This window comes from Phalacrocorax aristotelis, chromosome 3 (genome assembly GCF_949628215.1).
Source record: "Phalacrocorax aristotelis chromosome 3, bGulAri2.1, whole genome shotgun sequence".
NCBI lineage: Eukaryota > Metazoa > Chordata > Aves > Suliformes > Phalacrocoracidae > Phalacrocorax > Phalacrocorax aristotelis.
Genome location: NC_134278.1, coordinates 78,933,722 through 78,961,319, shown reverse-complemented (window position 1 = coordinate 78,961,319; position 27,598 = coordinate 78,933,722). Strand labels below are relative to the sequence as shown.

Below are 27,598 nucleotides of genomic sequence, written 5' to 3'. Positions count from 1 at the left end.
TCCACCCCCAATGCCTCTACTTGACTTGAATGCTAGGTTGTGATTTTTTTCTGAAAAACATCTTTGAAAGAGCTTTTATTTGCAGTCCTTGCATGAAAAATTTAATTGCAATAGGAATGTAGTACTATAGCCATACAGCTACCTAAACATAAAATACTTTAATGTGCGTATCTTCTGGAGTCAGAAATCAAACTAAATTCAAAACACAGAGAAAGAAGATATACAAACCTGGCCATCTGAATCAAAGGCTAAGCAGGCAACTCCATGTGTGTGTGCATCCTTAAGAACAGACACGGTCTGTACACGGTAGGAATCCCAGATGCAAATGTAAGGGTCCTTCCCAACCTGTCCTGTAGCTACTAAAGTTTTATCCGGGTGAACTGCAAGGCTGAAATAGAACACAGTTGAATTATAATCCACTTTCTGAATCAGTAAAATAGTATAATATGTAAAAAATAAATTTTAAAAAGCTTAATTTTTTTTAGTTCTCAAGAACTTCAGCTCCTTTTGATTTATTGTAATGATCCTATCAACTGTCTTCAAAACTCAACCTATCCCATTATTTACTTACAGTAACATGTTTTAGTGAGACCAACACAGCTTGTGGAAAATACAATTTATCATGTAATAACATTTTAACTAAAATTTAAGGAAAATATAACAGAGATTTTTTTGAATAATTTTGATTGATAAGCTGAATGAAGGCTTTTATCTTAGTTTTGCATAGCTTTATAAAGTCAGTGGATGATTTTCTACAATTTATTCCTCTCTTACAGATCAGCTCAAATGCTCTGAAATAGGGACCAGTGGATGAATAATGGATATTTTTTCACTATGAAAACTACATGCAAGAAAGGTTTGCCTGTTTAAAGATGGTAACATCAGAAGAGACAGAGAAATAAATTATTTCTCCTGTATATGAAGAAAAACGACATATGTATTTTAAGATCTATTTGTAGCTGGTGCTGCCTAAGGAGAGGTAAACATTACTGTACCTTTATTAGTTTACCTATTTTCTCACAGCCTATTGGAAACAGTACTTTGCACAAAACCTGTCACATCAAGCAGTATTTCTAGTACTTAAATCAAAGAAAAGTGCCAGTGTTTCCAGAACTGCTTCCTGGTTTCCAGTGATTAACTCCACTACCCTTCAGAAGACTTGCTGTGAGACCAACTGTTTCTTATACATTTATTACACATATTAAACACAGCTTTTTTATTCTCTGTAGTATTTGTACAGAGATACGTTACTGCAAGCTGCATTCTAATGCAGGCTTTATTAGCAGAATCAGACTGTACTTCTCTTCACAATCCTTCAGATATTAAAATCTCCACAGGGCAGCCCACAGTACCCTCCTTTCTCACCCCTGCTTAGGTGTGAACGCTAATATTTACTTCCGTTTTGTTGTGTTGGGAGCATTTCTCTTAGATGTCAAGCACCTTCCGGAACCAAGCAGTAGCATCATTTTTTTAAAAAAATTATGTTTTTCTCATCACACATAACAGATTTTTGTTGTAACACGAAAGACAAAAGGCTGCCATCGAGCAAACTTCATCCCACTTTACCAAGAGGAACGCAGGCTATCGGTAGTGACAAAGTACCAGAAGCTGCTCTTTGCAATCATTCTGAGCTATTGTCAAGCTACCCTTCAACTCCTGAAGTATTCTCTTTGACAAAACCCAGAGGATCTAGTCTGAAAATCTAGCTTGGGGATGTTACTAGTAAAAAACCCTCCCAAAGGTAATATGAATACAAAGACAGTTTTACACTGTTATCCAGGAAACAAATTTGAACAATGTCTGAGTACGTGAGCTACAGACGGAATAAGGAAAAATATCCTATTAAGAAACTGATATTCAACAGATGGCTTAGGGAAGCTGAATATTTCTTCTACGCCAGGAGTAGATAATACTTGCTCATTTCTCCTTCCTTAACAGGCTTGGATTCTACATTATACTGTGCGCCAGCTAGCTCACCTCAGTTCTAAACCTATGCGGGGAACAAAGGGTGACTCCACCATACTTAAGCTGTGATACCTATAATTAAGTTTGAATATTTTTCTTCAGTGATAAAATCTAGATGGAAAAGATTAATTGGGCTAATTTATCTCACTGCTAGAACAGAACTGCAGCTTAATTACATCTACCACTGTTTTGTACAGTTTGGTTTTCACATACTAGAACTTCCATTTTCCGTTCTGTATTCTCATTCCTGGGTATAAGGTTAAGAACAAGAACACATTTCCTACAACATAAATATGTCTGTACTGAACTGTTATTCGGTTTATCCTTTTTGACACATTAAGTCAACTAGTGGGGGAACTAAACTTAGGAACTAATAGCAATTTTTGGCACCTAAGTAAGTAGCCTGATTTTTCAGAACCACTAAGGACATTAATCTCTCGCTAACAGCCTTTACAATGCACTATAACTGCCTACGTTCAGTCTGGCTGTTAGATAACCAAGTGTTTATTTTTGGCAGACAGAACAGTGGGTTACAGACTAAGAAGAGAGTCCAATTTCAATAACAAATCTTGGTGACCGACTGAGACCTGTACATATGATTTACATGTTTGTTGTCTATTAAAATATAAAAATCACATGCACAACTATACAATATACCTGTGGTATGGGTCACCTCCTCTCTTCAGATGGTAAGGTTTCCTGCGGGCATGGGCTGTGTGCCTTTCCCTGCCTTTAAAAATTAGTATAAGCTTCATTGCTTGTGTTTTGAACCATTAGCTACATTTCTTCCACCTTTCTAAGCAAACATCCTATCCTGTATCTAAAGCACTTACAATGATACTACATCACTATTTGGGCCACTGGAAAATACTGAAATACTGCGACAATGAGTGCAATATGAAAATAAGATTAAAATAGATCAGGCATCCAAACAACAGCCATGTATGGTATAGAAAAATATTTTTAGGGAATTACTTCCTATTTCTTTGAACAGGAAGAATATCTAGAAACACAAGAGTCTTCATTATGCAACCAGCCAATTTTCTGCAAGCCACAGGCAAGAGTTCTGTAGATATCTGTTTGAGATACATTACCATACAGCAGAGTTGTTCAACTAAAGCAAATGGCTGGGCTACTGAAGACTTAATAGCTCTAAGTCATTCATTTCTTCACTCCCACACTGCCTATCACACAACTTTACCTCCCTCACCCTGTACTTCCTTGTTCTGCTCATTCACCAGAGTTGGCACACTCTTATCAGCATAGGGACATTTGCAGTCCTATTCTCAGTATTGAGAATATGTAACGGTTCCAGTAACCAATAAAAATAACAAAAAAAAAAAGGAGACTTAATCTTAAAATCACAAGCGTTTCTCTTAAATTCACATTTGTAATATGTAATTCACATAATTCCCGTGCTTTTCCCAGAAGTGCACCATGCAGATTACACTAGCAAACTATCACTGAGCAGCAAGAAGAGGGTTGCTCCATGAAGAAAGACAAGCAGGGAATGAAGGCCAGCCACAGCACAGGCGGTGCCCTCACTGACCAGCGTGTAGTCCCACAAGATCCAAGCATGTGGGCAGAAGAAATTTTACGAGGAAATTTCTCCCTGCTTTCCAGATTTGTGGGAGAAGGAAGTGAATGCTCTCTCACTAAAGAGTTGCAGTGGAAACAGGATAGAAGTAGCCACAACTGCTGCCAATACTGCTTGCTGGTAGCGGCAGTCACTTCCCCACAAGTCTTGGTCTTCTCCCTGTGGGAACAGTAACAGGAGCAGATGCGCACGTAGGGTAAGAGGCAGAGATCAACTGCTTTGGAAGTGCACGCTCCCTTCCTTCCAGAGGAGGCAAAGAAAGCAAGGGGATCCCTGGCAGCCTGCTCTGCTGAGCAGCTGAATGCTTTTGTGTATGCATAAAGCTAACTGTGAATTCCAAAAGCACTCTGATGTGTTTGCAAAAAATGTCTGTAATAAAAGTGCCTCGTTAGGCACTTCTTTTAAGCAAACAATCCACTTAAGATGAACTTTAATATTACTTTAGGTAATATTTTAACATTACACCTTATTAATAAAAAGATCTATTAGGAAGGAGAGATTTCAGGGGACATTTCCTTTCCCTTCCCTTCCAAGACAAACAATTATGAATCTTAGCATCCAAGGCTGAAACCCTGTTAATTTAGGATAATTAAAGATGCCAGTCATGTGTTCCGGCCGGGTCTGATGAAATGCTTCGTAAAAGTCATTAGTGGATCCATCTGGTCTGGGGGCCTTGCCAGATGGTAAACTCTTACTACCTCCGCAATTTCTGTTGCAATAATAATCAGCTCCAAGATCTTCTTTTTCTTTTATAACCACATTTGAATTTCAAGGGACAGAAAGTAGGTGTTTCTTGTCTATATTGTATTTTTTTGGTTTTCTGTAACAGGTTCCATACACTTATATACATTTAACACAGATCTCAAGCTTAAAATCGAGATGGAACTAAATAGAAAAGTTTAGATATGGAATGCAAACTACTTCAAGTAGTTGAACTGGATATTAAATTGTTCAATTGAATTGAATGTTAAATTGTAATTTCTGTATTTCATTTGTTCCCAAACTCTGGTTAAAACAAGTTTTTCTTCATAAAGCGCATGGTCAAGGAACCAGAGAATTACAACAGATGCTAGAAAGAACGGATGACTGGGAAGAACAGAAAAGGGATGAGGGAATGGATGATGGTTGAGGAAGAGTAGGCTCAGGGTAGATTTAATGACAGTCTTCCAGAACATCACAAGCAGTTATAGATAAGGTGGAGGTACTCTTTTCACAAGGATGCATGGTAAGGGGACAAAAGGCACGAGCCACAAGTTGCTTCATGGGAAATTCTGTCTGCTTACAAGAACAACATTCTTAACCATAAGACGACTTCAAGATTGGGGTGGGTTGCCTAGATAAGTGGTAGAATCCCCCTTGTTGGAAATGATTCAAGACTTACTTGGCTTCACAGGACCCTGGATAACCTAATTTAAGGCCATGCTCACAAGAGGAAGCTGGACTGGGATGATCTCCAGGGACCCCTTCCAAACTAGACTTTTCAATGATTCCAGATACTGAAATACATCAGAAAGTCTAAAGTAATCAAAGTAAAAATGGATTTTGGCTCACAGCAGTTTACTTGCATTAGATAATTAATAATTGCTCCTTGATGCTGCTGCAAAAAGAAAGCAACTCCTGTTATCTTTAATACACACATACGGAATTGATAGGTTTGCTGAGATCTTGAAATGGGTGTATCAGAAAAGAGACAGAAGTTTTAAATTCACTATTCTGGTTCTTTTAAATATATCTCTGCCCTATCCTATTTATTGGTAGTCGAAACACTTTCACTGCAGCAGCCAAAGGCTGAACGTTTGCTTTTATAGTTTTGAGTGTATAATTTTTCAAGGTTTGTTTTCTATTTATGAATGCCATATTAAACTGAATCTTTTTATAACCATCCTATTAACTATTCTTTGATAAACATCAATTAAGCAAATACCTGTTTCATACGAACTAAAACTAGTTTCCAGAATATCCCACCTGACAAAGAAGAATTGCTTTTTGAAAGAAGTAAACACCTACAGTTCTGAACAAAGTCAATGTAAACTGTGATTGAAAATCACTGTTAGATGGACTTGTCAGCCCTCTCGTGATAATGCAGTCCATTGCTAGGGATGGTTTGCCCCCTAAAGCAGCATGCAAATTTGGTGCTATTTCAAAATAACTCTAGATAGTTAGACACCGATAAATTACTCTCCACTTCAAATTCATCCCATTTTAAATTTGGAGTGACTTCCATGTTTAGACAAACCTTTACAGAATTATGCAGTTTTACATAACACAATGCCATACAATGATAACGAAGACTTGGGAAGAAATGTGAGGTAAATTTAAAATCAAATTCATAGCTATGCAGATACTGTCTGTATGTGATTAATTCTCTTCAGAAATAAATTAAAGAATTGATGCTTTCATGCTCACAATCTGCTACAAACCCTACAGTTTGGCAGAACAGAGAATGTAGTGGGTCTTGCTTCAGAATTTATGTCAAACTTGTGAAGTGCTAGGGGCACTGACTGTGCTATGCTTGAATGATGGACAGATAAATAACACAGCTTCGTTTTTTCTTCAGACTTTTTCTCTGTGGCAAAAAATATCTCTGAAGAAAAAATATTTCCAAGAAGCTCCAAGCCTGCCCTGAAATAGGCCATTACGTGCCAGTAGGTATTTTATTCTCTGTTGTCGCCTCCTGCTCCGCACTGTTAGTTCCCAGTGCAAAGAAGTGACACTTTCAAGATCCTGAGAGGCCAGCAGGCATGTCTGAAGACCAAGGATCTTTTCAGCTCCATTTTACTGCTCACACAGTGCTGAGGACAGAGCTGTCTTCACTTGTCAGCAAAGAATGCAAACACTCTTTCAGGAATTCCTCACGTCACAGAACAAAGTTAATTTCTTCCCTCATGGTGGGGTCAAAGGGGAAGACTACAACTCACTGTACAGACAGAGCAAAGTAAGGCAAGATGCGGGCTGATCCCTATTTCTGAATACAACACAATACGTAACCAAGCCTAATTAAAAGGAGCAACAGAATAAAGACCAGCAGTTAAGTGGAAGCAAATGTGGGGACCTGCAGGAGCAAGGGAAAAACAGGAAGGAAAGAGGACCTACAAAAAGGAGGGGGGGAAAGGAAAGAACAAGGCAACCTGCACAAACCCCACAAATCATGCTGTAAAATGGAGAGTAATTTTAGGAAGAAAAATGCAGGAATTTGACAGGACTACTTCTGCATATTATCTCCTTCCAGGTTACTTCCAAAGCACAAACACCATAACTATCATTTGGGGAAAATCAATCTCTCAATAACGAAGGAGACTGCTACTCATGCTCATACACAGCTCCCAGCCTTTTGCCCTTCCAGTGCAAACCCATGATCCCCACAAGCAGTAAAGAGATGGCAGGCAGATCACACACCAGGATGACCAATTGTATTTGGCATGTACCACAGCACAGGTGACAGAGGCTATGGGAGCGGACTGCAGGCATAATAAACAAGACTTGCTGGGAGATTAGAGACAATTTGGATCTGGTAGCTCTGATACATGCAGACTCCGTGCGTCTGCATATATATGCGCATGTATAATACGATTAATGCACATATATAACTGAATTACTTTTCACACGTGAACATAGAGCTATAATACTCCCTTTAAATATACAAAATATTGCCACACACTACTTGCAAATAACTCAAGTACCCAACATATTTGTCCTGAAAACAAAAGAATATAAATATTCATTGAAACACTGCTAGGTAAGGGCAATGACAAAACTTGAATTTACTGGCTTGACTTTTATATAGTAATGCCTTGCTTATATATACTACAGAACAGCAATACGTACAGAAATGTATTTTTAAGATCACCTAGCAAATAAGGCATTTCAAGGTCTAAGTTCTTACTAACTCTTCTACGGCTTGCTTTTCCCTTCCATATTCCCTGTGTAGGAAGACAAGCGATACAGTTAGAGGTTCTGGCATTTATTCATAATTCTGCACTGGCTTCCTACCTAGAACAAGTCATTGCAGGCTAACTTTCTCAGCAGCAGTTTCTGAATTTGGTGGCCTGCCTCAGACAGCTACCATCTGCTTGTCAGAGGAAGTAAACACCTACAGTTCTGAATGAAGTCAATGCAGACTGTGATTGAAAATAACTGTGTCAGGCTTGGCACTCATAACTGGTTGGGGCCACAAATCCAGCCTAAGTTTAATCATTTATGAAGTGACACGCACAGCTCAGCTGGGCTTACTAAAGGTCTTTGAAGCACACACATTAATAGCATCCTGGGAATGCAAGGGTCATTCTGAAAAGGATTTTATTTCTGACTATATGCCAGAACTCATGGCGGGGTAGAATGGTGGCAAAAGCATGCGAAGTTATAACCATTCCTGCCACTCTAAAATTAATCTCCTCTGTCCTTGGAAGATTACTGCTGACCTGCTCCCTGTGCCAGTGTTTGTTATTCAAGCCTATGGAGTTATTACACCACATTTCAATAAAGTTTATTTGGCGGCTCAGTGCTTATTAGAAGTCTTGACAGATCAGGCCCGTAAGGCTGTGTAAGTAACCTAGCAGAACATGGAATCTGTTGTCGCACTGTGGAGCTACAGAGGTGTCACAGAGTCAGGCCAGATTTAAAAACTAAATTGCTTTCGATCAAGTGATTCAAATTTCCCCAATAAGAGAAGGGAACAAAGCAATAGAAAAAAACCTCTTAAAATGTAATGTTTTGAGCAAAAATATTCTGCACTTTAATTAAGGCCAGCTCCGATTTACACACATATGCATCTGTACACACAGAAAAATTCGGCAGATTTAATAAAAAAAGAATGTCACGGCAGCACAGTCCTACAGCACTGTGGTTCCTCATCAGACATGGCTGCAGTAACACAAAGGTCACACAGATCACTAATTTATTTCTCTCATGCATATTTATTTCATATATATATCTCATGGATAGCTTCTGCCAGTGAAAAGTCATCCCAGGAGATTTTATCTAAGGCCCATTTAATGACATTGAAAGGTAAGTATGAACAGCTGCTGATGTCCTCATGAACTGTGGTTTTTGAGCAACAGGTGATCAGGGAAAAACATGCACTATTTCTTATTAGCTGCACTACACCGAAGAGACTCCGTGTGACTCTGAAATGAAACTATCATATACCAGTTTTCCCCTTCAGCTTTCACATGCATGCAGAGTTTCCATCTGAGTCTAATTATATTTGCATTCACGATGACGACTGCAGCGTGCTACAATATCTGAAAATAACCCCAAAAATGACACAACTACAAAATTTCTGGAACTTTTCATAAGTAATATGGTATGACTATTTTTTCAAGACCTAAAGATACACTGGAAAAAGAGGGTCTTGGCCTACACTAAGAGAAGTACGGAGATGCTGCTAAGCAAACGTGAGCTGGATACAGTTGTGTTGACGTGTAAGGTTTAGCCAAAACAGCTTAGTACTTTTTTTCTGGTCTGAAATAAAACTTGGTGGGTTTTTGTGTAGAAACAGAGCAGGAAGCTACCAAAGCTATAAATTAGAAAGGAGAAGGAATAGGCTTTTCAGATACCTGAAGGATTTCTGTATAGTCTCTTGCTGCGCGGCCTCATTCTTTGCCCTGCTTGAAAATTATAGGTATGTAAGTCTGAAAAATCATAGCAATCACTGAAGAACAAGAGGTAACAAGACTGTAAATACTTTAACCAAAAGACACATAAATAAATACCCAGGAGACACACACACGGCACCTTTTGATTTAAGCACTGTGATTTGACAAAATCAGTAAGATGGAGCTGAATCAACTGGTTGTAAAGAAAAATGTACTAGAATTTGAGACTAAAATCAGAGGGTCAGGAAAGAGGAAAGAGTTCTGTTTAGTCCAGCATTCTATTTTACCCCTACCCTACGTTTATGATCATTAAATGGACAATGTAAAATGTTTTGAAATAAAATGCACAGTAAAACATAAAGTAGATACTTGCTCTAAGATGTTGAGATAAAAACAACATCATAAATTATAGTGAGTTAACTCAATGATTTTTCAATACATGGAAAATTAATTATACACTGCTGTAAATTTAGTATTGCTCAATAAAAACTAGCAAAACTTTCACGTTTGTCTGGTATGAAGAATTTTAAGGCCAGTCTGAACATTGCAATTGAAAATACAATTTATATATCAAATAAAATCTGTAAGTTAAGAAATTATGGCCACTGTCACATGTTGTAGCCTCCTGTATTTCCTGTGTTCATCCTATTTCACTCTGACTCATTTGAAATAACAGATTCAAAGTGCAGTCAAAAGAGATGACAGGAAATGTGCGTTGCTGCTAGTAATCAAACTGTTTATTTTTCTGATTTGGTCACACTCTAGGGCTGAAACAACTAAACATGGGGTGGATGTAGCTGTGCCTTTTCTTCCAAATGCAGAGATGAGATCATAATTCAGGCAAAGATTAAGACAACTCTAAAACTGGTGGTCACAATGAACAGCAAATATCTGTGCATTAATTAATTGCCAACAGCATGCTGGTGTCAATCGAGTTGTACTAGTGTTGCTGCAGATGGGTCCTATGCTTGACAGCACAGCTGAAGGTATTCTTTCCAGAGGCTGATTCAGTAATTAACTGCTTTGGGACTTCCTGGACCTACTCTACTTTTTGTATAGCTAACAGTCATCAGTGAATATAGCTGTAACTATGCAGATTGCTCAAGACACAATCCAAGTCAAAACATTTGCAGAAACATCTGAGAAAGAGGAAGGAGGAAATGGGAAGAAAATCTTGGAAATAGGACAGACAATAGATATAGCTAATGAAAAGAGGAATCAAGAGGGAGCTCCAAAATGAATAAAATATAGAAGACGTGATAAAAATAACCAAAAAGCCCAGAGAAGAACAATCAAGGTAAAATGGGAAATATTGTGGAGAACAAGAAAAAACAGAAGAACAAACCACCAACCACTGTCATAACTTTTCTGGATCACTCCCACTTTAATTTTTGTTCAAGAGATTTCAGCTCACCCTGTTGAAAATCCCTGGATACATTCACACCTGTGACAAGTTGTATGATCTGACAAAACTCATAGGCTCTTGCTAAAAAACTGACACGGGGATAATAATATTGTTTGCATATGTTTGCCTTTAACTGAGGGGCAGAAATAAGGATTTTAGGCCTAGGGAAACTGTTCTTACTTCAGGTGCATTGAATGCATGGTGTTACAGCTGCACCCTACTTAGGCATTCTTCTCATGACAATCCCATCGCACAACATTTTGAGTTTAAGCACTTTAATGGAAAGGAGAGAAGAGTAAGAGCTTGATTCAGTAAAGTATCAAACGCATGCCGAGCTGCATTTAGTGGTCAGAAGCAGATGTTTTATCCAGAGTCTACCAAAATGCCTGGAGAAAAACATTCATTTTTAGATGCCCTAGACCATGGGAAGTTTTCAGTTCTGTAAGAATGCTTTTTTCTCTTTCGAACACTGCCAGCTGACATTTCTCATTATCTCACAGAAATGGGAAGCGAAGACTAGCAATTTTGTTACTTTTCAAAAATACGTACAGAAATTGTACACTGGATGATCATCAGATCATGCTGAGGAAGGTAAGTTTCCTGTGGTGGAGAAGGGGTCAGATTTAAGTTTACTTTTGTACTTTCTGAATGACAACAGTCTATATTCTGCAGCCAGTTATGCTTCCATAAGCTCTAATGACTGGCAGAATCTTGCACAGTACATAGGAAGTGGAAATATCTACATTAGCCAGCTGCTACAAAAAGCTGTTAACCTTTGTTGGCTGTGCTGTAGTAGAAGATATGTAACATAGAGACATATTGGCTACACGTGTATAGTCCAGTTTTAAGCCGTCTGCTAGGCAACAATAAAATTTCATCAAATTTCTAAGTCAGCGTGGTTAAGCGTCTATAAGATCAGCTATGCTCTCTTGTAATTCTGAGTTGTATTTCTACGTCGCCTAAACTGAGACACCTTCCTCTGCAAGAACTGCAAAGAGGACAGAACTGTTAATGCCATTTTGTTGGAGTCATTTAAAAGCTCACCTTCTCTTTAGTTGTCAGAGAAACTATCTTTCCCTGTATTTCAGAGGTTGAAAACCAGCAGAAATAGCAAAGCAATTCTTGCATGATTGTATAGAAATCCTGCTCCCTGTTTGGCATGAAGTGAGTAACAACAAAGACATTGGAGCAGAAAACATTGCAGAGTATATAGTAGTCACATTAAACATTAAAATGAGTCTATACTCCCAATTTCTAGTTACAGTGTAACAGTAGCAAGGTCATAAATACCAGTTTTACGAGCACTCTTGCCTGGCTTCTGAAATTCTGTTTCCCAAGCTAATTGTGTAGAACACAAACACTATTCCTAAAAATTCAAAGATTACTTTCAACAAATGCATATTATAAATCCATTTCCCCCTTTTCTAGCTATTAAAACAAGAAAAGCTTCTATATAATAACCCAAAAAACAATTTTATTTTTCCAAGTGCATTTACTAAAATAGATATGACAGTTGTTAGTTTGCTTCATATTGTCTGACACAACCTAAAGATTTTAAGTATCAAGTATCTCTTCTGTATGGGATAGATTATAAAAAGGTCTGTATCTCAGTTACCTGTTACCATGACAAGATGCTACTAGAGCCCATCCAGCACTAGGCTTACATGTTAAACTTCTTCCATAGCAGAATTTATTTAGTTTCCCAGAGCCTATTCAAGCTGCAGTATACGAAAGGTGTGTCACCCAGCTACAGCCTGTTATTAAACCAAAAGCTGCTAAGTACCATTATTTTTTAAAATTAAAATAGAAAATAATTAAGGATTAAAACCAAAGCCTTGGCTTTACCATACTCTGCTATGCTTCTGATGAAGCTATACAGCGTCATGATAAAACCAACAAATTGGTTCACCAATAACATACCAATACTCTGCAGATAAAATCCAGAAAGGTAAGTAGTGAAACACACTTCAAAACTAATGCTGATCAGAATTTTCCCCTGCCTACCTCTTAGCCTTCTCTCCTTTCTGCCACAGGCTTTGTCAGCCATTGCAACACAGATGATTTCATCTACTGCTGATTTGAAACTAGGTAGAATGTTGCTTTTGACTAGAAGTTAACCATGCTAAAATTGAACCAATAAGAAGGAAAAGATCTACCTTTTAATGGAAAAATACTAAAAGATTTAAGGAATTATTTTTTCAAATTTTTCATCAAATGAAACTGGAAGATATTTTAAGGTTTGGGTTTTTTTGTTTGGAAAAGCATAAATAAGTATAATAAGTGCTTACCAAATCTCTTGAGCAGCTTCTGTGAGTCCAGTTTAACAACTGAATTCTGTATCTAACTAGACAGCTACTTCCCCTCCCTCTTCCAGCTGATCCCCCTTTGTTACAAATTGCCAACCCTGGCAAGTCCAGGTGCAGGTGTTTCAGTTACCCATTGCTATTTCTAGCTTCTGACTGCTGTTTTTTCAAGTTCAGCAGGTGAAGTAGAGGTGAAAGACTCATCTAAGAAAAATGTGTGCTTAACTGGTGTCAGACAACAGAAAATCCTCACAGGACAGAGCTATGTTTTGTCAGAAAAAGCTAAAATTCAAGACCACATCAATTTGATACCACAGAATTAATTCTACAGTCAAGGTCTTTTTCCCAGTGGAATCTCTAGTATCTAAGACACAGATATTACACTTAACGTCTCATGTAGGTAAGCTGTTCATTTTGCCAAGTGGAGGTATTCAAATGTCTAGGAGAAGGGAGCTCATTTTGAAGCCTTATATGGAAATAAAATACTTATTAATCAAAGGACACAAATTTAATGGAAACCCGGCTCGTGGCACTGCCTGTAGTTATTTAAAATGTTTCCAAAACTCAGTTGCTCATGCTGAAGGATGGTGTGTATTTTTTTGCTCCACTTGTGAAAATATGCCTAAATATGGCCAACTCACATGTCTGAGAAAAATCACCATCAAGACATATCTATTTGCTAGTGGAATCCTTTGAAGATTCCATATGCAGGCATCAGGACTTCAGCTACGATTGCTCCATCGCTGGCTATTATGCTAGATGCAGGAACTAGGAACAGGGAGACTGGAGGTGAAAAATGTCTAAAGATGTTAGAGTTCTTGAATCTAGCAACAGAAATCTGTAGGACTAGCAGGGTCTGTTTCTACTCAGAACCTGAAAGCGAACTCAGAACTTCTCCAACCCCACATTACTGCTACCAACTAGATGGAAGTTTACTAGCAAAGGATTTATCTCACCTCCTTCTCGTTGTTATTCACATAGAGGCACTGTGAAGGTTAAAGGACTCATAAAAGCTTATGTAAAACATAACAAAACATATGTACAGACAGCTTAGTGCCTCCCTCTTCATCATGATAATAAAGGAAGCACCCTTTCTTCCTTAGGGCAGTATGCATAAATATATCCACTACAAACAAGAACAGATACCAAATATATCTGTGAGAGGAAATCTGAAATTATTTCTTCACAAACTGTAGGTAAACGGTGACTACATCTAGACCATATAACCTGTGGGCTTTGTCAATTTGAGCAGCGTAACTCAAAGCATTTCAATAACTTTAGGAGTAAAATTCTGCCAAGTTTTTCTAACAGTTATATTTTAGGATACTGGCTAACATGAGACATCTACATTTCCGATTAAAGCTATTGAAAATACTGTAAGGACTAGATAAACACACTGAAAGCCCTAAAAATTCTTCCTTCACTTAACACATACAAATACTGTTGAGTTTATCTTTACAGAAATCACTAAAAGAGTATGAAAATATTACTCTATGCTCCATAAAGGTGTTAAAACCCCAAAACTATCTGAATTAAACAAATTTCTCTCACCTGTACCCAGTGAAAGACAGAAATGCACTCTGCTCATATTTAGAATTTAACTGATATAGAAATTATGATCAGGAAAAGGTTTATTTTATTTTTTAATGTCTTTTGTGGTTCCTTGATCATTTTTATGTGTTAGAATAAATCTATGGTGCTTAGTGTTAAAATAAACTTTGTGTAGTCACTCAAATAAATAATTTTTCCACTTTTAATTTCTTTTTAACCCTTACTATTTTCCTGTGATATCAAATATTTCCTCTAAGTCATTTACTGCCATGTTATGCAAGTACTTTTTATGCTTTCCTGAAAAAAAAAAAAAAGAATAAAAAAGAATGAAACCAAGGAGAACAAAAGCAAATGGCTTCATTAGTTTCTCAGTACATCAAGTTCACCCTAGTGCGGTGGTCCATACAAAAGCAGACGGCCTGAGGAATTAGAAAGTCCATTAGAAAGTCAATTATATTATTCCATCAACCCACTGTCTAACCAAGTAAAAGAAAGATGCAGCTTCAAATGTAAATGTTAATACTAATTACACAAGCCAAAGTAAAATCTGTCTTTGCTTTTGCCTTTTGGAATCTCACAGAAGATTGTAAAAGCTCTAAAAATGTATTTTTTTCAGGCTAACATGGGCATGAGCAGTGCTTTCAGATGAGAAACTGTAGTACATCAGGACTGGAAAATTGGATTACTTCTTAGACTTCTACAACATAAAATCTTATTCTTGAGATTATAATTCCAAAAATCAGGAGTTAATACCAACACAGCATTTTAACGATATTTATGAAGAATACACTACTTCCTTTAATCCTTGTGATAACCGTTTGAAAGCATGTTAGGACTATATATATGTGCATAATAATGTATCTACAACATAAAGAGTATGCACATGCAAGCTAGTATAGAGTCTATATCTAAGAAAGCCCATGGTATGTACCCTGGGTACCGTATAAAAGACAAGATGCAGGTGCATCAGACAACCCTCGCCTCTGCTCTGCCACCAAGATTCACCAGCTCCTCTGCTGCCAATGACAGCAGAATACTTCTCCCAAATGTCTCTATCTTACAAAGGGAGGCATCATAATTTAGTATTGCTAAAAGCAACAGAAATGACAGATATGAAAGTTCAAAGAGGCTCAAGCTGCTTACCTTAACGACAGTTAGAATTTGGTAAATTCTTACATCACGTGGACAGTCATACTTCAGCAGAACAAGTCAACGAACAGGGTGAGAGTGCCCAGCAGTGCCCAGCACATCTTCTCAAGAAGCAAGCCAAACATATTGTTTGGCACTGCATTCATAAATGTGAAATTCCATTAAGGGGAAGGATGTACAACAAAGTTGTCTGTCTTAATATGTTCCAAGCTTTGGCCACAATGCTAGAAGAGCTATATATGGATTTTATTCTTCATTAGCTTCAGAACAGAAGCTATCACAGCAAATACAACTAAATATAAATAGCAAATAAATCAAAATGCTGTTTTCCCAATAATTGTTTACACAATCATGTTTTAAATGCATATTAAAATGTAATTTAATATTTGAATACAATAAATGCACCTGATTCAAATTATTGCATCTACAGGTTCTATAGGATATACCATATACACAGCATACTCAGGGTATAGCTGTTAAAATTTTGTGTTACAAAACAGCTTCTGAGCTGATTTGGGTATTCATATCTTGTGCTCTCAGCACAGGCAAAGAGATCAAATGGGAAGCAGACATATTTTAAGTAACGGTGCATTGGAGGAATTCCCAGATTTGCCATAGAAGGAATAATAAAACTAAGGATAAGTTTGCCCTTTTTGAGTTCCATGCTAGTGGTACCTAAGCTAGCTAGTTTAAAATATCTCCAAGAACATTACAGTCTGCAGTACTAATACACTTGCAGCTCAGCCAAAAATACAGCCATCAGTATTTTCTGATTACATTCATATTTTTGAAAGTACAAGATTAATACATCAGACTGATGCATGACACATCATCCACATTCTTCTTCTCTCTCTTGCAATAGCATCAGACTAGCTGAGAAACAACAAGAATTTTAATATGTTAATTTGTGTAATGTATTTTGCATAAATTTGCTTTTATTTTTGTATTATGCAGACAGCTGGAATAACTAAAAAAAGGATCTGTAATCATCCAGAATTAAAAAAAAAAATTGAAAGCCAAAGCTTTATTCCATGTTCATGATTTAAATATTAAAATAGTAAAATTATATACTTTGGCTTTTATGATCTTATAATGAACTCATATTTAGAAATGTTTGCATTTTTACTTTGTAAAGGAGCTTTATAACCTGACTGGAACACACCTTAAAAAATAAGTTGTTTTTTATACATGGCATTAGATAATCAGATCTTTTTTATTTAACAGCAAAATGACTGAAATGATTGCATTTAAGTTGAATAATATTCATGTTATCTTACTTGGCTGAAAACATGGCTCACTGGACCTTTTTTTAAAATTTTTTACAACTATGCATGATGGCCTATCAGCATGAAAGCAAGTAGGTGCCCCACATTTAAGATTTGAAACTACGACTAATGAAATTAAAAGCATATAAGAGACTAGCAATAGCAATATGTATCAAATGCTAACACACGGGATTCGGCCAAGCAGATACCTGAAAAGGCCAAAGTCTGCTCTCCTGAAATCTGGGTTTGTGATCGTGCCTAATTCCCTCACTGCTGTCTCTCTGGATCCTGAATTCCACCACCTCAATGGTCACTGAAGGCAAGTCCGCTCCTGACCTCAACATCCCTGACTGGTTCTTGTTTGTAAAAATGAGGTCCAACAGGATGTCAACTCTTGCATGTTTTTTGATCACAACAGAATAAATCTACATATTCAGTTATTTTATACACATTAAGAACAAACCTAAATACCCCTTCAGGTACAGTTCAACTGTGTTAAACAAGAAAATAAAAATGGAAGATTGCCATAAATTTTTCCAAAAATTCCTCATTTGAAAACCACCTTCAGATCTATGCTGTAGGTTTACGAAGAGGATCCTTTTTACATTTTCATTTAATCTCTTTGCAGATAATACACACATTTAAGTCACAGTTCCTCCCAGCCAGATAGCAACAGCTTGTTACATATAAAGATAATCCCTCACAGGTTTCAGTTGAGTATTTTGGAAACAATCCTCAAAAGAAACGAAGTCCCTTCTTCAGAAGAAACACTTCTATTGATGAATGAGGTAAACATTTCACTAGGTTCTGATCTACAACATACACTGAAACTGCAAGAAACTATGGACATGTATAGAAAAGAAAAATATTAAAAAATAGGGAAGATGTCCCATTACTTCTCTGTGGTTTATACTAGATAGTTTGGACAAAACAGTTCAGCCACTGAAGTGTGGAAGAGATTAATGCTAATAGTTTCTGCAGCACTTTTCTAGGAAACTAATTTTTCTTGGAAACCTGCATAATAGTACCGCATGCAAACAACTTTGAAATTAAATTATTTTCAGAGATACTCGTATTTGTCTTGTTTATATGAGAGCAAAGAAGAGAGAGAAATTATAGCACACTGATGGGCTTTATTTTACTTGCTTCTGTGAATGTGAAAATATTGAGATGCATGGCATGATCCTGACAGCTCCTGCAAGTGACTGAGTTTTGGAGTGGCTGATTGTCAGTCCTGTATCCATCTTGCCTTGTTGCACCTCCAGGATCTTGAGCACTGTGGCTTGATATGAATCCACTATCACCCTAGCATTCCAACAAGAGAGGGTCTTCAAATCTTCACATACATTTGTTAGCAACTTCCTGATTGACTTCTGTTATTTAGCGTCAGATATTTGATTGCCAAGACCTCAGCATAAGCTAGGTTCATAGACATGTCTCTACTAGCAAATAAACTACTCCAGAACATGGACCTAACACTGACCCACTGTCATTTTTGAATATTGAAGTAGCAGCAGTTTTGGCCCATGGTATTAGTGCTTTCCCAGACAACGCCCTGACAAGGTTTAGAAGACAAAACATGGCATGGGCATTTCCTGTGATCTGGATGCTGTCGCCCTCTTTTGAGGAAGAAAACCAGGCAGGTCTGTGGATGCAAGTTGTATCATGGTTTTTGTTCTCAAGGCTGGAGAACCAAATGCCTTCACTGTTTTATTTAGAAGCAAATGTGTCATTTATCCCTTGACCCAACAGTACTCCTCGTGTTGAAAGGTTACAATCAACCAAACCTCATTTTAGAGAAATAAATTACTCTCAGCTGTGTCAATCAGCATCTAACTCTTGCAGATTTGGTGAAACATTGCAGATTCATAACAAATATTGTTTTACCCAAGGGGTATCATCTTGTGTTGACTGTAAGGAACTGTAACATAAATATCTAGATTAACATGGAAGAGTGAAAACAGAACAGGAGAAAAAAAGGATGCAAGCCGAACAGAATTAAGAGAAAATAAGACAGCATGGAAACTTTCCACATATTAGTCAAAGAACGTCTCTGAGTCAGCGCAGCAAAAAGAGGCCTTTAGCCAGCCTTTAGGGAGCTGACTATGGGGTCATCAGTCAAAGCAGATTGCTGCAGCTGTGTGGGAGTTTGATTGATAACTATGAAGTCATCTCCATAAAGGCTAGCCAGAAGCACTCGTTTTTATTCACTGAGTCAGCTGAGCTTTCTTTTTACAACAATGTAAGAAGTAAAATAAATTTGAGAAAAAAGGAAAAATTACTGAAGAGAAGTATACTTTAAAATATAAATGAAGATTCTAATTAAGAAAAATAAAGATTAACATCTAACAACAAAATGAAGTTCAAAACTTACCATATGCTGCCAACTTTTTCTATGAACTAAATACCTCAGGGGTTTTTTACTGGTTTCCAGAAGAGCTGGTCAAAGACATATGCTAACATTTACAAAATAAAATAGGTAAAATAGTTGGAACATTGAATGAACAATTGAGTCCAGGAAGTCCCACATCAGTGAGCAATCCAAGAACAAAACAGGAGACAGACAAACGTACTTTTAGTTCCATCGAAGCTATTCTACTTGGGTTGGTCGATGCCAAAGGTAATGAGAAAGTAGTTGTAGCTGACTGACTCAAGGGAGCCAGAGGAACAACGGAAATGGAACATGTTAGAAAGAGTATGCTAACATTCCCACAGAAGATAACTGAGAATGACATGTGAAATGGCATGATTTGTCTTGAGAAAGAAATGGGAGCTAGAAATGCCCATAGTCTTCTGAGCAGAACGCAATATCTTATGCTCACGCCTTAAATTTATGTTGAAATATAGAAAAGCTCTTCTGTTTGTGATTTATTGGTAATATGCTATTACCAATAAACTAGATTTGGACATGCTGTTATAAAGCCAGTATATCAAACCATGAAGAGCAACTCATGGTCACAACTATTGCTTTTTTTTTTTGGTGACTATCACTTCTTTTTTTTTTTAAATTTATATCACACAGCAGTGCAAAAATCCCCGCCTGTCACAATCCAAGAGCTTTATTTTTTTTTAGTGGTAACATTTTCCAGTACCCTAAAATTCTGTCACAACTCAGAAGAATCTCAGATTTGTCGATGTTGAGCATCTCTATTTCGTTCCAACTGCTTAGCAATTTTGGGTTCAAGTCCAGTACATTCCTAAACTGAATGAAGGACAGCATCACTCATCACTACTACTGCCAGGACAGAAAAGAAAGTGTCCAGATGTTAAAAGAGTAATCCAGGGGTGCCCATGACCAGTATAATTTCATTCCCAAGAGTTCTAATACTATTGATCTGAAATTTTGGTGAAATGGACTTTTTTGGAAAGCTGGAGGGAGGCTTGTTCCCAAATTTGTTGCTGTATGAATGCATACCTTACTGTTAGAATGTATTTTATCTCAGGATAACTCACAGTTGCATAGACTGTGGCTGTGACCAGCCCAGTCATCCAGAAATCCAAAGCACACAAGATGCTGTAAGATGGAATAGAGGTGTGGGGCTTTTTTTGACATTGAACATTCATGTAAAACATTTAGTCAACAATTCATTTGAAAGTCAAATATATATATTTTATGCATTATATAATTCTACATAATTATATAGTGTGTTTTATCTATACACCTATATATACACAATATATAGGTGTATATATTAAAAAAAATACACCACTCACCCCCCAATCCTGACAAAAGACTGAGGTGGATCAGTACACATAAACTATAGCTCAACCAGTAGTAACCTGTGACAGCTACAGAAAATGCTCAGTTTCGAGGGGGCTAGGCCAATTAAATAGTTATGTCGAACACAGAGAAAGAAGGCAGAAAAAAAATTGTGCAATGCACTTAAATATCATCATGTATAAAGTAATTCATGCCAGACTAAATGACAAGGTAAAAAGAACATTTACTTCTAGGCAGTAGGGAGTCCCATAGATTCAAAAAGAAAAATAACGGCTACCACAGGGAAAACGTGAAATGCAGTACACTGTGTACAAAGCACATTTAGAATCATTCCACCAAATAACTATTTAATACAGCAGGAAACAGTGCATTCTAAAGAGCTGTCATATTTAACAGCAGTAGATTCATACTTGATTTAATCTGTCCTCTGTTGAAAAACAAAATACCATGGTTATTACTAATTTAAATTATCTTATGACCCATCACCAGGTCTAACAGTTAACTGAAATAGAAATGTAAAATTATACTGATGTGGCCACAAGTGCCAAAATATTCCTTGCTCAGATAAATGGACAAGGCTCTCAGCTCTCTTACTGAAAAATCACATTATATCTCACATAATGCCAACTCTCAGAGAAAAATACTATCTAACCAGATTTAAAATATTCTTAATATAGGCATTTACAAAAATAAATAGCTGTCACCCATCTATGTAGATCTAAGATTTCCTCACATGACTAGTCACACTCACGTACTCACTAGATTTTGGAAAGTGAATCTCTCTCTCTCACCCATATCCTAGTATGCTGATTTATACAACTTGAAGCTTTTTTCACTCTATTTGAACTCAGTCCAACCAGTCTACTGCAAGAACAGTGGAGGTCACATGCAGATAGAGTCAGTGCTATCATTGCTAGCAAACACATGAAGAGCTATATAACATATAGCCAGTTAAAACGGGAGTCTTTACATACACCAGGACTCCTAGCACATCTTGCAATTGTTATGTTCATCACAGACAGTCTAATTTGAATTACATCTTGTGCTGATGTGTTGAAAGAGAAGAGCTCCATCACCAATAACAAAATCATGCAATTCAGAGCTAGGTTCAATGTCCACCGAATCACAGAAATTTGTATAGGAAGTTTCAACAAAGTTATATTAGAAAATTGCAAAGATTTCGGAAAACTGTAAAGATTTTGAGATTTCTTGTGTATTTCACACTTAAAGATGTACATCTTAGTTCTCTTAACATTATGCCATATTTAATCATGGCAAATAAATATGCCCTGGAAAGCCAAGTATTTTCTAGAAATTTTAGCCATGGAATATTAATTTACTTGGAAACTTTTTTAATGATCCATCTGTGTTAACAGAGCAGTTCATATGTAGCACATACGGTAATGCCCACAGAGCCATCACGATAGCTGAAAAGCAAATTATGTCTGTGGTAACTCTACAGAAAGATAAGGGAAATAGCAAAGAATGAAGACAGAGTTCGAAATTTAGTATGTTCTTTGAATCAGATAACAACCCTTCTATGCCGGCTACAAAATGGCCAGTTGGAACAAACGTCCAAAGGGAAATCCTTCAGGACCTCTACTTAAGGTTATTTTAGGCAACCAGCTTAGAAGCGGTCTGAATTGCCTGCCTAGAAACAGTTTGCCATTGACAAGTGAATTAGCTTAGGCTCCTGACTCTAGTTTCTCAAGCAACACCTAAGCTAGACAACGGAAAGAAACTACATAAACACTTGACATGCTGTTCAAAGCCCCCAGGCTACATCCACAGTTTGACGTGATAATAACTTATCTCGAGTTAAGCAACGTTGACAAGATTGCTTTATGGTTGCTTAAAAAGGAATTGTTATAAAATGTACATACAGTAAGTTTCAAAAAAAAAAGTAATGCCATGTAATTAAATTGTTTACATAGCAACAGTAGATACAATCTTCAGTATTAAATTGCTGAGGAACCAGAGAGTCACTGGAAATGTTCATTAATCTTCGTGTTCTGGTGAATGACTGACCATGTATTTTGAAGAAATATTCACAAACCACTTCAGCTTATTTTTTCTTCAGTAGAACTGGCTGCACTAAACACCATCATAATACAGGACCCCTTCTATTATTCAAAACACACATATCTCTCTATGCAATACACAGTAACTAATTATCCACAACAGTTATTAATTATCCAGTTATTAATTTTACCTGTGTTTTACTGAATGTGCAGACACAGACACAAATATGAAAGAGGTGTTGTCAAGTTATTACACTACCAAAATCCATGAACTGCTGTATTTGACAGAGATGAGTTATCCAAAGAATGCCTTTTAAACTTTTTTTGAGACACTAACACTAGGAGTAAACAAACATGGAATTACAACTTTTTATGTTTTTATGTAAGCACTATGACTCATTCTCTTGCCTATTATTATTATTTCTCTTTTTCTCTTGATTTCTTAGCAAGCTATTCAAAGCAGAGATTCTGAATCTGGAGTTCGGCTTTCTGTGAAATCTGAGAAAACAGCTCTCATTGGAGACCTTTTTGCTGTATTTTCTCTACTGTACTGCAGTGGAGACTGAAGTTTCATGCAATTATGTAACTGCCTGGCAGCATGTCATTTCAGGCAGTTATAATCTGTTTTACTGCTTGTCATTTTCTAATACTCTGTTTTTTTCTCTAGCTTATGGTATCATGGATGTTATAGGGTTTTTTGCCTTCTACATCACAGTAGGAGAGAAAGCAGCCTTCATACCACAACTGCCAGGTTCATCTGAAAAATAAAATATATCTTGCTCTTCATGCCATCTTTTCTATTTACTTTTGCCTCAGTAGACAAAGCATTACACTCTCCCCTTACACAGGGAAAGAGGGTTTTGCCAATAGCTCATATGATACTTGGAGGCTAAAACCGAACAGAATATTTGAGCTTAAGCCCTATTTAAGATTAGGAGAGTGCCATTTCAATACAATGAGCTAATCAACTGCATTCAGTTTGGTTTAGCAGACTGACAGATTTAACCCCATGATGGCAGGCAGCCAGGAGCGTGAAACAGCAATGGACCTAATTGGGTGCAGGGCCATAAAGAGACAAGCCTCTGCTTTACTGATTAGTTTCAGAGCTTTAAAAGAAATACAAGCATTTAAAGAGGATTCCATGTGTCCTTGTATAGCGTTCATATATCTATGTGTTCTTCTATTCTCTAACAGGTTTCCTGAGCAAAATATCCTCTCTCCATGAAAGAATTTTGAGAACGAAACTGTATCCATGCTAGATGCCTACTACAAAAAAAATATCTATCATACCTAATTCTTCAGTGTAAACCTAAGACAAAAAATACAATGGACAAACTCTCCAAAAGCTTATCCCATTCCTGGCTAACGCAAGACATAGATTTTCTGTACAATGCATGATTTTATTATTTATAATTTCTCTGGTAATTCATTAATCTATACTGCAATAAAAATTGTTAAAGTATACACATAACTAGCTTGATGCAAGAGTTGAAAACTGTAGGCTTTTGCTATATGTGCTTCTGAAGATTTATTATCATTATTTATGATTCTGAAGATTGATTATTTATTATTCTGAAGTTTTATTATTCTAGAAGTCTCCTCCACATCTACAGAGCAGACAACAGAACAATAGGTCATATTCTGCTAAGAGCCTTAGGAGAGTACCAGCATTTATCAACTTCTATATTTTCTTGCTACATGAAGAGGGAAATTATTTTCCATAGATCCTACTATAACGATACTGCTGGCTGCTTATAACAACTCTTTATTGTCACACTCCTAGCTTTGTAACTCAGCAGTGATGCCTTGGAGGTAAGTAGCCAAAAATCAGTGTGAGACCACCATTAGCATAGCTAGTAGTATGCACTCTGCTCACTCTGCAAACAAAACTAAAATAATATTATATGCTTTCATACTGTGTTTTATTTCTCTTTCAAGAAATTAATCTCCTTGCAAGGAGAAAACCAATAAAATGTATACATCTGAAAATGTGATAGGAGCCCAGAGAAAAGTGGATATGAAAACAAAACAAACAAAAATGCAAACTCCTCAAAACTCTAAGTTCTCAGCTAAGTTCTATCTCAAAGGAAGAAAGTACTTTATATCTATTTTCTTAAGGTAGTAATGATTTATTAAATTCCTTTCCTGATAAAACTGTTAGTGTTCTGCCAGGGAGGACCTGAATTTATGAAAGGTAATTTTAAAAGCATAGCCGGATAATTTAAAAGGAGAAAAGAATAATTTTTAAAAAGCAGTAAGTATTTTTAGGCTTCCATATGGACCAGGACGACATCGTAGGAGAAACATTTTAGTATTGCAAGTGACTTTGTTAGCAGTTCACCTTCAGCTAAAATATAAATAATGGAAGCAGTGTTGTACAAGAGCAGCTAAGTCGCTTGCAATCTATTAGCTATAAGAATATCAGAATAGTCAAAAAACTGTATACTACTGATAAATTTGTGACATAAAGTGAATAGGCATATAAAGTTGCTGCTCAATTAAATAGAATGCAGCTGTGATAATTCAGTGTCTCTATACTTCTTCCAATAATTAAGATCTCCCTTTTAGTTGGCTGGGTAAAATTCCAGACACAGTCCAATACATTTTGCTCACAGCAAAAAATAAAAGACATCATGTTTTGATCCCATTCTATCTTTAGATAGAATTTGAGGGATTTAATTAAATGCAAATTTCATTGTCAGTATCTGGAGTTCATCATATCAAAATTCTTTAACACCTGTTTTTCTTAAAACAATATTTTTTGTGTGTGTTTAGGCACGTGCTTTGTTTCTGTCATGTATGGTGGAGGTCCCTGAACATCTTCTCGTCTTGGTTCTATTTCTGAATTAATAATTTCGCTCAACCAGAAATATTAGCATGTATGGTAATTTAAAAACAAAAAACAAAAACCCGAAAACCAAACAACCACTTAGCCAAACAAATTTAGGATTACTATCCTTAGCTTAAAAAGGTATATGCAAGTTTTAAAGACCTACTGAAATCTACCTTAGCAAGGAATAAAGTACCTTCACTGATCCATTGTGTACATTTAAACTAGAGGCTGTGGAGGATAATTGCATGGATTAATCCAGTTACCTACATAGGATGGCTATAGTTATATAGTGTGGATTAAACTATACTACCTTTCTTCATCTAGTTCTCAAAACACTTTTTTATAGCAGAAATATAAAAGCTTTCACACTTTTAGCTGGATTCAAAGTAATGATTTATCACCACCAATAATAAATGCATGCATCTTATACACTAGTCATCCTGTCTAGTCTCAAGATACAAAATAATACATTTTTTTATGTGGCAACTACAGCTAAATCAGCTCTTCTAGACCTTTGCTGCCAGAAGAGGTCTACTCTTTAACATACTTTGCAGCTACTGCCTCTTTCTCAAACACCAGCTTTCATTGTCACTGTCTTGACTGCACCAACCTCGCACCAAGACAGAGAGAAGTTAATGTTTTGAAGACCAAAATTGTAAATATCAAACCCATTTGCACAGATTTGCAGTATGACCTACAAGCAGCTGGCTCTTAAGTTTCCAGTTTGAAATGAAGTATTAAGCACCTGTACAGCTGCTTCTTAGAACTCTTCTGAACTGCTAACAATGCACCAGCAAAAATTTTGTTATTGGGTAGATTAAGCAAGTTTAGAATCATAGAATAGGTTGGGTTGGAAGGGATCTTTACAGGTCATCCAGTCCAACCCCCCTGGAGAGAGCAGGGACAACTTCAGCTAGATCAGGTTGCTCAGAGCCCCATCCAGCCTGACCTTGAACTTTTCCAGGGACACGGCACCTACCACCTCTCTGGGCAACCTGTTCCAGTGCATTATCACCTTCAGCATAAAAAATTTCTCCCTTCTATCTGGGCTAAATCTCCCCTCTTTTAGTATAAAACCATTACCCCTTGTCCTATCACAACAGGCCCTGCTAGAAGTTTATCCCCATCTTTCTTATAAGCCCCCTTTAAGTACTGGAAGGCTGGAGAAAGGTCTCCCTAGAGCTTTCTCTTCTCCAGGCTGAACAATCCCAACTCTCTCAGCCTGTCCTTGCAGGAGAGGTGCTCCAGCCCTCTCATCATTTTGTGGCCTCCCCTGGACCTGCTCCAACAGGTCCATATCTTTCCTGCCTTGGAGGGTCCAGCGCTGGACACACTACTCCAGGGAGGTCTCACCAGAGCAGAGTAGAGGGGCAGAATCACTGCCCTCAACCTGCTGGTCACGCTTCTTTTTATACAGCCCATGATACTGCTGGCTTTCTGGGCTGTGAGCGCACACTGCTGGGTCATGTTCAGCTTTTCATCCACCAGTAACCCCAAGTCCTTCTCTGCAGGGCTGCTCTCAATCCCTTCATCCCCCAGCCTGTACTGATACTGGGGGTTGCCCCAACCCAGGTGCAGGACCCTGCACTTGGCCTTGTTGAACCTCAGGAGGCTCACACGGGCCCACTCCTCGAGCTTGCCTAGGTCCCTCTGGATGACATCCCGTCCCTCAGGCATGTCAGCCGCACCACTCAGCTTGGTGTTGTCTGCAAACCTGCTGAGGGTGCACCTGATCCCACTCTCTATGTCACTGATGAAGATATTAAACAGTACTGGTCCCAGTATGGACCCCTGAGGGACACCACTCATTACCAATCTCCATCTGGACATTGAGCTGTTGACCACCACCCTCTTGATGCGACCATCCAACTAATTCCTCATCCACCGAGCAGTGCACCCATCAAATCTGTATCTCTCCAATTTACAGAGAAGGATGCTGTGGGGGACCATGTCAAAGGCCTTACAGATGTCCAGACAGATGACATCCATAGCTCTTCCCTTGTCCACTGATGTAGTCACTCCACCGCAAAAGACCACCAGGTTGGTCAGGCAGGACTTGCCCTTGGTAAAGCCATGCTGGCTGCCTCAAATCACCTCCCTGTCCTGCATGTGCCTTAGGGTAGCTTCTAGGAGGATCTGTTCCATGCTCTTGCCAGGCACAGAGGTGAGGCTGACAGGTCAGTAGTTCCCCATG

At 37.5% G+C, this 27,598-nt stretch overlaps 1 protein-coding gene across 2 annotated transcripts in view; it reads right to left on the bottom strand.

Moving 5' to 3' along the window:
* The window catches only part of EML6 (EMAP like 6), a 121,599-nt gene that overhangs the window by 82,847 nt on the left and 11,154 nt on the right, over positions 1-27,598 (bottom strand). For both annotated transcript variants that reach the window (XM_075088105.1, XM_075088106.1), the window contains exon 2: positions 229-388. In XM_075088105.1, coding sequence (XP_074944206.1) covers positions 229-388 — 160 coding nt within the window. The remainder of the gene's footprint in view (positions 1-228; positions 389-27,598) is intronic.